The 13034-nt window shown below is 52.9% G+C and overlaps 1 protein-coding gene across 2 annotated transcripts; it reads right to left on the minus strand.

Annotated features, from left to right (window-relative positions):
- Nucleotides 1-624: 624 nt before the first annotated feature.
- Nucleotides 625-10362, minus strand: MPV17 (mitochondrial inner membrane protein MPV17). Of its 2 annotated transcripts, none has more exons than XM_028099665.2 (8): nt 10337-10362; nt 9763-9837; nt 2913-3028; nt 2600-2692; nt 2410-2505; nt 2125-2157; nt 1815-1867; nt 625-821 (listed from the first exon to the last, which is right to left on the minus strand). In XM_028099665.2, the coding sequence occupies exons 2-8, from the start codon at nt 9830-9832 to the stop codon at nt 752-754; spliced, it is 531 nt and encodes a 176-aa protein (XP_027955466.1). In that variant the 5' UTR covers nt 9833-9837; nt 10337-10362; the 3' UTR covers nt 625-751. The 2 variants fall into 2 exon arrangements, with proteins under 2 accessions (XP_027955466.1, XP_027955467.1); XM_028099666.2 differs by lacking the exon at nt 10337-10362 and adding an exon at nt 10275-10320.
- Between the last annotated feature and the right edge of the window lie 2672 nt (nt 10363-13034).

Consider the following 13034-nt stretch of genomic DNA (forward strand, 5'->3'; position numbering starts at 1 on the left):
CACCTTCTCGTTGTGTCCCCACATGGTGGGAGGGGTGAGGGATCTGTCTGAGGCTGTTTTAAAAGGGCACGAATCCCTCATGACCTAATCATCTCCGAAGGCCCCCACCGCCTAATGCCATCACCATGGGCATTAGGTTTTCAACAGATGAATTCTGGTGGGGACACCAACATTTATCTATAGCATGTGGGTTCCAGTTTCCACTCTGCCACTGGTCGGTGGTGTGGACAGGTCACCTCACTTGTGTGGACTCCAGTGTGCTCATCCGTAGAGGAAGATCAGGACTGGTTGTCTCTAGACTTCTTTCCGGCTCTAGAAATTCTGACTGCCCCACAGGTTTCTGCTGGGCCCTCCACATCACCTCAGCAGGTTTCAGACTACATACATACATAACCGATCTGCAGAGGCACCATATAAGGCTTTGGGGCCCCCAAAGAGCCAGAGCTCCAGCTGGGCTGGGAAGGTTAGAGAGCAGATGTACCTGTGAAGAGTGGGGGCGAGGGCGCTCTGGGATATGGGTGTGAGCTACAGTGGACGAGACCATACGTATTTATGGAGTGCCTACCATGTGGTGGGATGAGACCATTATAAAGGTTGTAATGAATTCACAAGGAGTCAGGTGCTCAGCCCATTAAGTTCTGAGTGGCCACGGAACCCCAGGAAAAGCGATGTGCCCACTTCAGGGAGGCCATGCGACCGCGCTGGGGTCAAGCTGCAGCACTGCCCGCGCAGACACCGGGGTGAGGCCGGCCTAGAGCCGGTGGGCCTTCCACGACAGGTAGGAGTTCCAGATGACCGCGACACACTGGACAACAGCCAACCTACGGAACAGGGGCGGCGGTGGCGGCGTGAGGACGATGGAGAATGAAGAGCAAGCGTGGGCGGGGGGCGGGGGCGGGGAGCTGGACCAGTGCTACGGATAAGGAGGGCTTGTCCCTGAGAACGTCCACACCGAGCTCTCCTTCCTTCAGCCCCGAGGGAGGGACAGGCGGCTCGGACCAGAGGACAAGCAGGCCGGGTTCTGCGGCTGCCCGAGCTCTGTCTCCGGGACAAGAGCCTCAGAGTGGAACATGCTCATCTCACCAAGTGTGGCCCTTATTCATGCCTGTGCAGGCTCCATCCGAACACACGTCTCTGTGCACCTTTACCAGCTGAAGAGATTTTATCTTCCAAAAACGTCCTGCCTGCCATGAAAAGTAGCACCTCCTTCTCTTTACTGTCAATTTGCCTTTCTCTAGTTTCAAAGAGTGTTGCAGGGACCCTAGTGTTGAGGAGCTGGTCCACAAGTCTTCCCCTAAGCTATGCTGTTCAGAGTCCCCTCTGAAGAGTTTTGTATTGTTCCCTGTTCCCAATGCCCTTTCACCCCCGACAATTTTACCTACTCATCTGGAGTTCCACTGTATTTTCTACTGTGGTTTCAGCAACTACCTTTATTATTGAGGTAGACTAGTACTCTGCAGTGGACTAAGAGGCCTAGGTTCCTCCCGGGCCCTTTCGTCTGCCTACGCTGCTGCCCCCCAGGCACTGTCCCTGCAGCCCTGCCATCCAAGGGGAGAGCTCAGGCGGGATGGAGACGGGGCTGTGAGCAAGAGCCTCTTCAGGAAGATGAAAGAAGGTCAGTGGGCAGGTTCTGGGATAGGTTCTCTAAAGAATAAGAAGTTCTGAAGAGAAGTTCTCAGGAGTCTGAGGAACTCTGCTCAGGGCAGGGTTCTGGGAGGGTCAAAAGTGATTCAAGGTTGAAAGGAGAATCACCGTGTGTCCAGCTGTTTGTGATGTGCACCTTCCTTGGAGAGTGGGGTGAGGATGTGTCTTACCTGTAATGAAGGGGGACCAGGTAGAAGTTGGCTAACTGCACAGCAGGCCAGAGCTACAAGAGAAAGAAGGTTAAGGTTGGGGGGCTGCCTCCCTCGCCCGACCTCCAGACTCGCTGGTCTTCCTCCAGCTTCTGCAGCCAAGAACAAGGAGAACGACTGGGTGAGTGCTTCCCTCAGTATGGTGCCCACACCGGGGACGAGAGAGTCACCCCAACTGAGGGGTTTCTCTGGCAGGAGGAGGACCCCCGTCCCTGGGCACTTCCAGACTCAGGAAAACAGGAGAACAGGCAGCTGCGGCGTCAGCGCTTACGTAGTAGTTGGTGACAAGGGCGTCAGGATAGTCCTGAGGAGACAAAAGGAACAAACTGACATGCACTCACTGCCACGCAGCGCCCACCTGCCAGTCTGCGCAGCACACCGGACACAGCGGCTGTTCGAAGACCAGGCTCCGACCACAGCCCCCACCCCCCAGCTCCTCTTCTCCCGAGCCTGGGACTCTGGCTGCATCCCACCCGGCTCCTCCCCACAAAGCTGGCCTCACTGCCCTGGGCTGCCGGGCCGCCAGCCGGAGACTGCCCCCACCTGCCCAGCTCACCCGCCGTAGCTTGGCCCAGTTGTCTTGGGCTGACAGGCCATTGAGTGCTCCTACCAGTGGGAGGAAACAGCCCAGAAAACATGGGGCGAAGCCCCCCTAGGGGAGAGAAATTAAAGTTCTGTGAGCACCTAAAGCCCCGCCCTCCCCCAGCCCAGCTCATGCTTCCTGAGGCCCTTTTCCTTCTGCTCACCTGATCCAACAGCATCTTCTTTAGTGCATCTACCTTGGTGGTACCGGGGATGAGGCGGTCCAAAACCCTGTACCAGCCTCCTACTACAGGGCCCTGAAAGTAAATCCCAGGGAGGACAGAGGGTGTGCGGTGAGGGGACCACTTGCCTTTTGCATCACAAAGCTCTTCTCTCAAGGATTAGAAACCAAATCCCAGTGGAAGCAGACGCTCGAGGTTGGCTTAGATGTAAGAGAGGTCAAGGGAAACTAAAGAATGACATGGAACTAGGACCACCGTCCAGTCCTCCAGCAGCCCGGCTGTGGATGGAACTTACCACAAAGCCACAGCCCAGGGAGACCATGATCAGGGTCCGGCCAGCCTGGTGCCCCCGCAGACCTCGCTTCTCCACCAGCTGCTGTGAGATAGTGTCACCCAGGCCCATCAGGGACCCTGCGCAGGGGACACAGGTGTTGTCAGGATACCTCCTGGAGATGGGCTGCCATTCCAGGGAGGGAAGGAAGTCCCTGAATGAGGCTCTGACACTCGGAGCCTAAGAGATTAATTCTGGGGCAAATGGCCAGTCCTTTACTGCTGCTTCGAAGTGTCCTGTTAGAAACTGGGAGGAGCAGCCTTGATGAGGCTGGGGCCCACAGCCTCTGCACAGAGTCCTAAAGGGAAGTCACAGTGAGAGACTGCAGATAAAGGAGAATCTAAGGTGCTTGGGGGTGAGAATCATGGACTATCAGAATTGGAAAAGCCTTCCAGATAATTCCATCCAAACTCCTTATTTTTGAGGTATAGAAATGAAGGTCTGGGACCTCACATAACCAGTAAGTGGCAGAATCAAGGCAAGAACCAGGTGGCTTGATTTCCTACACAGTGATTTTTCCAGGACCCGTACTGTAGATAGATCATGTGTAGAATGGTAAGGAGCCCTGGGGTTTTTCCCCCAGTCCCAGGCAAGACCCTGGAAAGTGTCCTTCACCTTCGTCTTGGGGGTCTCTCTTTGTGAAGGACAGCAAGAATAATTCTTCTTCTAAAGCATGAGTGCTTACATGGTCCCAGGCAGGAAGATGACTGGTTGAACTGGTAAGAGTCCCCACAAGGAGGAGTCCTGGCCACCTCCTAGCACAATCAGGTAAACCCAGACTCCCCCCCACATTCACAACCTCAGACAGAGCGAACAATATTTATTATAGCCATTTCCCATCCCCACCCCCCAGGTCTTTGTACCTGCTTCCCCTTCCCTCACTCAGAGACACCCCGTCCCAAGCAACCCTAGTCAGACACCCACACCCAGAAACCAAGATAGAAACTGTCACTATTTACAGAGCCCCCCCATCAGTTACGGTGGCGTGATGGTTTCCAGCAAACACACACAAACAGGGTCACTTGGGAGTGACCAGATGATCTCCGGCTCGCCTGTCTGTCTCACTGAGTAATGAGAGCCCCTCTCCAGCCCCACAGCCACCACTGTCCCTGTGCCCTCAATTAGCACTGGGCAAACACATTCTTTAACCCTAGTCCTTGGTACAGAGCGGGCTCTGACGTCCATGCTGGCTGCACTCACTGCCCTTCCCCCGCACCCTCCGCAAGGCCCTGTCCCCAAGGAGCTGCATCCAAGGCAGCTGGGGAAGGCTGGGGCCACGGGGGAGCCAGGCTGCTGGTCCCAGAGGCACCCATCATGGCAGTCCTGACTCTTCTCTCCCTGAAACTCTCAAAGTGCTGGAGGCTCTTCCCAGAATGTGCTAGCCACGACCTCCCAGATGGCAAGGACAGGATCCTAGACATCTTTTTTTTTTTTTTTTTTTGAGAGACAGCGAGAGCACAAGCAGGGGGAGCGGCAGGGCAGAAGGAGAAGCAGACTCCCCCCCCGCTGAGCAGGGAGCCCGATGAGGGGCTCGATCCCAGGACCCTGGGATCATGACCCCAGCCAAAGGCGGGCGCCCAACCGACTGAGCCACCCAGGCGCCCCAATCCTAGACATCTTTGTTTTCTTATCCTCCGCCACACCTAACCAAGGGCCTGGCAGGTGCTCAGAAAACCAACCAAGGAAAAATGTCAAATGCACTGCTCCAAACAACAGGCCCACTCCAAGAAGGGCGTGAGTAGCCCACAGGCCCACATGTCAGGCTCAAGGTGTGGGGACCCGTTGGCACTCATCTCCCTACCTCCTGCCTCACCTCCCCCAGGGAGGGCCTGCTGCCATGGCCATGCATAAAGGCAAGGGTACCCGGAGAAGGCCTGCAGAGGGCGGAACAGAAGGCAGTCGCTTCTTAAATGAAGAGACCTAACAGTTTGACACTCTACTTTGGCAAAATGTTTACAGTTTACAAATGGCTCTCACACATGTAATCCTCACGAAAGGTCTGGGAGGTAGGGTCACACTTCTATTTAATGTCTTTGAGAGATGAAGTTATTTGGTAAGAAGTAGAGTGGGGCTGAACCCAGGCCTTCTCTCAAGCAGGGGCAGGAGGCTCGGGAACCACAGAAGGGGCAGAGACTTGGGCGCAGGGGTCAGGGGCGCCAAGAGGCCTCTGGCTTCTACTTGCAGGAGATTCCTGCCCAAACAAGGCCCCAAAGGCCACGAGTCAAAGACACTTCTTGGACTAATGCACTTCCTGTCTTTTGCTGCCCAGGAGGTGACCCTCTCTGTTCCTTGTCACCTTGTGGGGAGGGCAAGCAGCAATATTCCTAGGTCACAACAGTCACAACGAGAGGGAGGTGTGTGTTTTCAGTCTTTGTGGCTTGCCAACAGTCACCCAACAAGCTGAAGACAGAGCAGGAATGATAACCACAGTCTGGGGAGCCAGCAGCCTTTGAGAAAGACGGACTCCAGGACCCCAGATCAGGCGCATCAGGCAGAAGGGCAGCAGTGACACGGAGTGGACTTGTAGCTCTGGAGACCCTGCCGGCCCTGCCCATTTCAGACAGAGCCATGCCCCGCAGTTCCTCCTCTGCCCATAGATCATTGGGGCGCTGGGCCTGCAGCACCTCCAGGACAGTCGAAGGCTTTGGTCTGAGCACAGAGCAGGCCCGCATCTCTGGCCCAAGTGAGTTCGATCAAGAAGAGCTGACATTCAGATTCCTCACTCTACCTTCCCCAATGCCAGAGCCCAAACAGGCCCCAACTGAGTCCTCCTGACATATTCGGTTGGTCTAGATCTTTCGGTGCTCTGGCTCCCCTTGCCTTGGCCTTGTTTCCAGGGGGTTGGAGCCGGAGACCTGCAGAGACGTAGTGCCCGAGCCCTGATGGGGCAGGGTGAGGGGCTGCCAGGCAGTGATGCCCAATGCCAGGCCGGGCGTGGAGCCCAGCAGGCAGACGTTGGCGCAGGCGTGACATCATGCCCTTGGGTAGGTGCCAGTTCTCATGCCGTCACTCGCCACCGGATTCAGGGGAGTGAGGGGGTGGGGGGTAGGCTGCCTGAGCACCAATCTATTTGGGACCACCCGCTGCCCACTAGTGGAAAAGCCCCAACTTCCACACCGTCTTCCTAGTTCCCTACATCTCCTATTTTGTTCCTCTCCTGGCTTTTGTGTATGGGGTCATAGTTGCAAGAAAATAAAGTGCTAATGGAAGATGAGAAGGTTGAGGGGCTAGGGCGTGTGGGTGGCTCAGTCGTTATGTGTCTGCCTTGGGCTCAGGTCATGATCCCAGGGTCCCGGGATTGAGCCCCGCATCGGGCTCCCTGCTCAGCGGGAGGCCTGCTTCTCCCTCTCCCACTCCCTCTGCTTGTGTTCCCTCTCTCGCTGTGTCTCTCTCTGTCAAAAAAAAAAAAAAAAAAAGGTTGAGGGGCAGCAAGGTGGAATGGGGAGCAGGAAGTGTGTCTTTGAGTACCAGAGGCCTGGGGCGACAAGTATAGCCACTGGCATGGGGCCAGTGGTGCTGCTGACTCACCCCTCCCCAGAAGTCTCCACAATTAAAAGGCTGCCTGGGCTGGGGGTTGGCTCTGACAGACCCCAGAGGCAACTGAAGCCTAGCAGAGAGAGGGGAGAGTGCATCCTCCAGGACCGCTCTAAATGCTCTACCCATTCCTGGCCCAAAGCTGTCCTACTGCTGGAAAATGAGACAAAACAGAGGGCTCTACAGCTTGTCAGGTATGTAAGCCCAGACCAACGGGGGCTACACCATTTTCCGAGGCCCCGTAGTGCAGGGCAGAGCACTGGGAAGTGTGCTCCATTCTGAGGCCAGTTCTACCGCTGACCATGGGGACCCCAGTGCACGTCACCCCCACCCCTGACGCAGTCTCCTGCTCTATGGTATCAGGGCTGGACTGGACGCTCCAGGGCCCGCTGAGCTCTCACATCCTGGCAGAAGTCAGACTCCAGGGAAACCAGCGTCTGCAGCTCAGCTGCCCCCCTATAGCAGGACTAGAGTGGCCAAAAATGGATGGAGCTGGGCCCGGGGCCCACTGGAGACTGGAAGGGCCCTCCAGAAAGGACGCGAAAAGGCTGACTCAGGCTCTGCAGAACACACAGTGGACCTTTTCCCAGGCTGCTCTGTTCCTGACTTTAGCTGGGTCAACACTAGGCGTATCAGGCACTTCTTTTGAACCATTTCAGATCTTGATTCACTTCTCCCTTATTCTGGCCACCGCTGCAGCTCAACCTGATGAATCCTGCCTCAGCCCTGGGTCACACCCGGGGCTGCCCCGCTGATGCCTTAGCCGGGGACTGCACACAGGTGTTGACATCCCACGTGGCAAACCTTTTACCAATGTGGGATGAGAACTAGTGGGTAAAGGTTTCTTGTCTCCAGAAAAGGCTATTCTCCCCTATAGTCCTAAGAGGCGTTTCAAAGAGCTTCTCAGTCAGTTTTAAGGGATGGGGCAGCCAGGTACCCTAAACAGTATGCAATTTGATCTTCCTTATGCCTCTCCCTCCTCCCCCATGGGATTACTTCCTACTCCCTTACAAAGTACCTGCACCAAAGCCCCAGGCTCTGCTGTTAGAGAACCAAGGCTGAGAGAGTCACCCATGTTCAAATTTAAGGCAAATGGAACAAACGCAGCCAAAACACCAGTAGAAAAAAGAACAGCTTGTGGCCCCTGGGGGGCGCAGTCGGTTAAGTGTCCAACTCTTGGTTTCAGCTCAGGTCGTGATCTCAGGGTCGTGAGATCTAGCTCTGCATCTGACTCTGTGCTGAGCGTGGAGTCTGCTTGAGATTCTCTCTCCTTCTCCCTCTGCCCCTTGGGCGCTTGTGTGCGCTCTCTCTCTCTCTCTAAAAAATAAATAAATAAATCTAAAAAAAAAGAACAGCTTGTTGTGTGTGGGTTGACAACACTCATGGAAAGGGCCAAGCCCAGGAGCCTTTATGTCTATTAAGCATTTTTTTATTTCTAAAGCCTTTTCACAGAGATAACCCTCACGCTGACTCTGTGAGGTCAGCTAACGCAACTCAACTCCTCAACGAGGAAACTGAGGCTCTAAGAGGTTTACTGACTTGTCTCCGTTCGGGCAGCTACTGGGGGCTACGACTCTGAAATTCAAATTATGCTTTTCTAACTCCAAGTCTGAAATCTCTATTCGGTCTTCCAGTGTGAGGAGCTATCCCAGGGGTCCATGGGAAGCAATGTGCTAGGATCTAAAAACAGAGCTAAACCCACCCTGGGGAGCTCAACCCACCTTCTCCCTTTATTTGTAGTTTGATCCAAATACACTAGCAGCAGGGAAGAGGTCTGAGAAAAGTGCTACCTAGAAAGTGCTTCAGGGCCACACAGAGATGATGCGGGCTCTGGCACCGACAGACCCGCACCCCAGTTCGGCCACATATCTGTGCAAGGGGCCCTCTGAAGGACAGCTCCTCCCCTTGTCCCCCGCACACCCCTTGGGCAGGGAAACACAAGGACTATCCCTCCCTCTCTTTTCTTGATGGCCACGAGGGGGATCCTTCCTTCCAGCAGTGAAGGGCCCTGAGGGAGTCTGAGGCTGGCAGAGGGCCCAGCGCGTCAGTCCCCATCACAGCCACACAGTCCAGCATGAGTCACCACACACGCAACCAGGTGAGTCATGCAGGCTGATGGACAGTCTGAGGACAGGACATGGGGTGGTTGGGCACAGAGGTTGGAGAGGGGCCCAGGGAGGGGCAAAATCGCCCATCCCTTGGCCAGTCACCCAGTGAAGTTTCTAGTGCTGAAGTGGGGCTGTTCCAGTAAGAGGCCTACTGTTCCTCCTTGGCTTTCATAGCCTGCCACTCCTCCCAACAGTCTTTCTCTCAGAAGCCCATGGTCCTCCCTAGAATCCCCTTCCCTTCCTCTAAACATAGGCAAGATCCCATCTTAACCCGATCACTCTTGCACTACCCCAACAGTCATAGACCTTCTACTCCTCTCCCCTGTAAAACTTACGTATCTCTGTGCCATCCCCTCCCTTCTTAGCTAAGGTGAAAAATAAAGGTGGTAACAAATGCAGGTAAGTCACTGGGTTACCTTTGTTAGGTTGCTATCCAATCACTGGATTTGGAGTAAACATAAATCCTTGATTAGTGTATTGTTTGGGGATACATACATACATGGATAGTAAAACTGTAAGAAAAGCAAAAGAGTGGTATAAACAAAACTCAGGAAAGTAATTATTTCTTGGCTTGTATGAGTTAGGGATAGGTGCTCAAGGGTTCTCAAGCTGGGTACTGATACAAGAGTAATCAGTTTTAATACTATTTAAACTGTACACACATCTTAACCATTCTTTTGTATGTTAAGATATTATTTCATGATAAAAAAAAAAAACAAACGAAGAAAAATAAACTGGGGTAAGAGTCCTGATCCCAACACTTATTGGGTGTGTAATCTAACGTGGACTCAAGGGATCCTAGCTCACAGATCTTTGTGGGGACCCTATGAGATAATGTGTTGAAAGTGTTTTGCACACTCTAAGATGTTAGAGGGGCGTGTGCTATTGTTAGCTTTCTAAGTTAAGGCCTCCTGGGGGAATGCCTTTAACCCGAAGGGATGACTCCTCAGCTTTCTGAGGACTTTCAGATCCTACTTTACAGCTCTGTATACCCTTTCCTTAGGAACAACCTTGGGGACCCACCCTCCAAAGGACTGGGGACAACTTCGGATGAGAGACAGCCAACCTTTCAAGGGCGCTCAATAGAAGCAAAAAATGAGGGAGGTTTGGTGGGGTGAGCTTCTGCCTCCCAAATCAGCCGGCTCTGGTCCCGCTCAGGTCTATTCACTCACCAGCTGTCAGGACCTGTACTTTCCACGGGTGAACGGTCAGGGCTCGCTGGTATGCCCGCCAGAGTGCCATGATTCCTGTCAAGCCAAGAGCAGGGGGGGGTCACCCCCACTGCCCCTCCCCACAATTAAAGAGACGCTTGACTTTCCTTCATGCCCACTCCCTCTCCCCAACCCGCTTCCAAAATGTCCTAGAGGGGAGAGGCCTCAGGTGGGATGCTTCCTGAACAGCTTCCTGTCACAGGGATCGCCTCAGGCAAGCAGGTAATGGAGGAAGGCTGTAGGCGGCTGCGGAATCTCGGTGGCAGTCACCCGCCACCCCATCTCTGAAGCAGAGCCACCTGGGGGGCCTACTTCCGTACCGAGACACTCCTAAGGGCATGTTTGCTCTTTCACCCAGAGCCTGGTCGGTCCCCACATTCACTCTTAGTCGGAACCAGCCCGCATCCTTCCTGAGTCCAACTCCACACCAGAAATAGGGCCTGTCATTCTCTGGGCCTGGACCGGTCACATACGCTTTGGGCGCTCCAGGCACGCGACGAATTGAGCCGGGAAAGGAGAATCGCCTGGCACTCACCTGTGTTCGCGTCCTGCCCCTCCCACGTGACCGGACCTGGGAGGGACTTCCGCCGCAAGCCCCGCCCCTTCGGGCGGAAGGCTGCTCCCGAAGCTTTCCACACACCCCCGACCCTCCCCGGGCAGCCAGAGGCTGGAATGGGAGTGGACTGAGCGAAATAACTCGTGGAGAATCGCTCAGCTGTCAGTCTGTGAGCAACCCCTTTTCCAAGTGGACCGCGCCGGGTCTCGGTGCCCCGCCTGCCATAGTCCCCACCTGGGGCCGACCTCTGCGTCTTCATGCCCCTTCCCTTCCCGAAGCCCGGGCTTTTCAACCTGGATAGACCCTCACCGCTCCCGCACCCCGGAACTGGCCAAGGTGCTGACGCCCTTCTCAGTCTCGGAAATCAACTTGGAAACTATAAGCCATAGTTAAGTGCGTGTGTTATTTTTTCAGTGTCCCTGGGTCTTCAACTAGCCTTGATTGTGAGCTCCTGAATGGGTGAAAATGGGTCTTGTTCGTATTTGGCATCTTCGTAGCACCTAGTTCAGCCTTTGTCCACAATGGCCTCTAGAAATGCTGTGTAAAGAGGACTCCTTCATGGAAAGCACGGGATTCCACAACCTCAGAAGGTGCTGGTACTGGTTTTTTAACTTAGTGGGCTCTACAGCCGTGGTCATCACTAGACTTGAACTTAAGGTTCCTCATCTGTTAGACTATGTTTTTCAAACTGGGCTCCTCCGTGTTAGGGGTTTATAAGGAGATGTTTTGGGGAGGTATCACTACAGGTTTTACTTTACCTTGCCTTAAATATATTTCTAGAAAGAGCCACTTTTAAACAAAGAGACCCACAACTAGAAGTGTTTGGAAATCACTAGATTAGGTGATTTCTTAATCCCTTTTCAGCTTTTAACATTCTAAAATTTTGTGAATATAGTGCAACATCCTTCTGAGGGTGGTGGAAACTACAATAAGATCCCTGGCAGATGTCAGGCTGGCAGCCTTCACTTAACTATATTCAGGAAACCCACACTACAGGAAGCAGCCATACCTGATTCTTTCAGGTATGTAACCCTAACCCTAAATCTCGCTGATTCATACCAGCGAGCCCTGACCGTTCACCCGTGGAAAGTACAGGTCCTGACGACAGCTGGTGAGTGAATAGACCTGAGTGGAACCAGAGCCGGCTGATTTGGGAGGCAGAAGCTCTTGCCCCCGTTTACTCAATTCTTGTATGATTAAGACAGGGAGAATCCTGTCACAGGTACTGGAGAAACACAATGAGGAAGCAAGATAATTCGATGTCACACTTAACTTAAAGGCTCCTATATGCAAAACACCCCATGCCAGGAGTGAATTTACATTAGTAAATTAATAGACCAAATGTGGTAGGTTGGAAAGTTGTTCTCTGAAGTCAGGCTGTCTACTTTCAAATCCCAGCACCACCTCTTAGTAGACCTTATTCATACTGCTCAAACTCTCAGGATCTTATCTTTACAAGTAAAATGGGGCAATATCTACCTCATATGATTAACATATGCAAAATACCTGAAATAGATCAAGTGTTTAAATAAACACTCATGTATCCTCTTTTCTTCCTTCCTTCTTGAGAACACATGGGAGGGAGAATTTTTGCTAGAGAAATCTGGGAAGCTCCTTGGTAAAAGGTGAAATTTGAGCTGGGACCTTGAAGGATGAATGCGGCTTATGTGGAGATGATGGAGGGAACGGTGTGAGCAAAGGCACAGGAAAGAAGTACAGAAATCCATGGATAGTATAAAATGGATATATTGGGAGGGAAGGTTGAAGTAGAATGGCCTTCAGAGGGTTTATGGTAGAGAAAGAAAGCAAGGGCTGAAAGCATTCTCCTGATTTTCTTTTGGAGGTAGAGACCAAGGCTAAGAGTCAGGAGCAGGAGCAGGGCTGCCAGCACCAACCTACAGCCCCAACAGCATGGGTCCCCAGGTCCCATCTTTTCTGCCACAGAAGGTGGAATTCCATGATGCAATGTCAAGGGCCTGCCGTGGAGAAGCAAAGCTTCTCTGCAATGGAAGGCACTTCCCTATCAGTCAGCTCAAAAACAAAACCGGCATAACCTGAGCGTGATCACAATAGGGCGGGTACAATACTTGCCTCCTTTGCACTGACGTGTCTTGTGATCCTTCTGCTGCTAATAGTCTGGTTGCCTCCAGGTTCTGTTTCCTCTTCCGTACAGGAAGGAAACTGAACTGCTTGATGCCTTTCTTCTTGACATACGACAAATTCCCTACACCCAAGAGGCAGAAAGCTGTCCCCAGTTATCTGGCCAACCAGTCCACAGTGCCAGTGGGTTTTGTTCCAGGTAGGCACTAAATTAATCTCCACTCCCTTCAGTTGGAGCTGGCTGTGTATTTCCCTTTTTTCTGACGTCATCTACTTCCCCAAACTTGATTGTACTCCTGTACACTCTAAGACTATGGTTTGCCTATTTCTCATTGCTGGGGTCTGTCTTTGGTTAGGAGGCAGTACTGCAGTCCCTATGAGTCTGCAGCACCCCATAAGAGGACTAACGAGAGGAGATGTAACAATACATTACAGTACTTGGGTTTTAAACACCTCCTATACAGAGACTGGAGATAAAGTAGCTAGACATGTTTAATAAGTCAACAATGTGACAGTATCATGAGGGACCAAAAATCATGACGTGTAAAGAATGGTTAAAGTAACTGAAGATATTTAA

The sequence above is a fragment of the Eumetopias jubatus genome, unplaced genomic scaffold, assembly GCF_037043125.1.
Source record: "Eumetopias jubatus isolate StellerSeaLion01/CBP00866 unplaced genomic scaffold, mEumJub1_p1.0 scaffold_9, whole genome shotgun sequence".
NCBI classification, from domain to species: domain Eukaryota; kingdom Metazoa; phylum Chordata; class Mammalia; order Carnivora; family Otariidae; genus Eumetopias; species Eumetopias jubatus.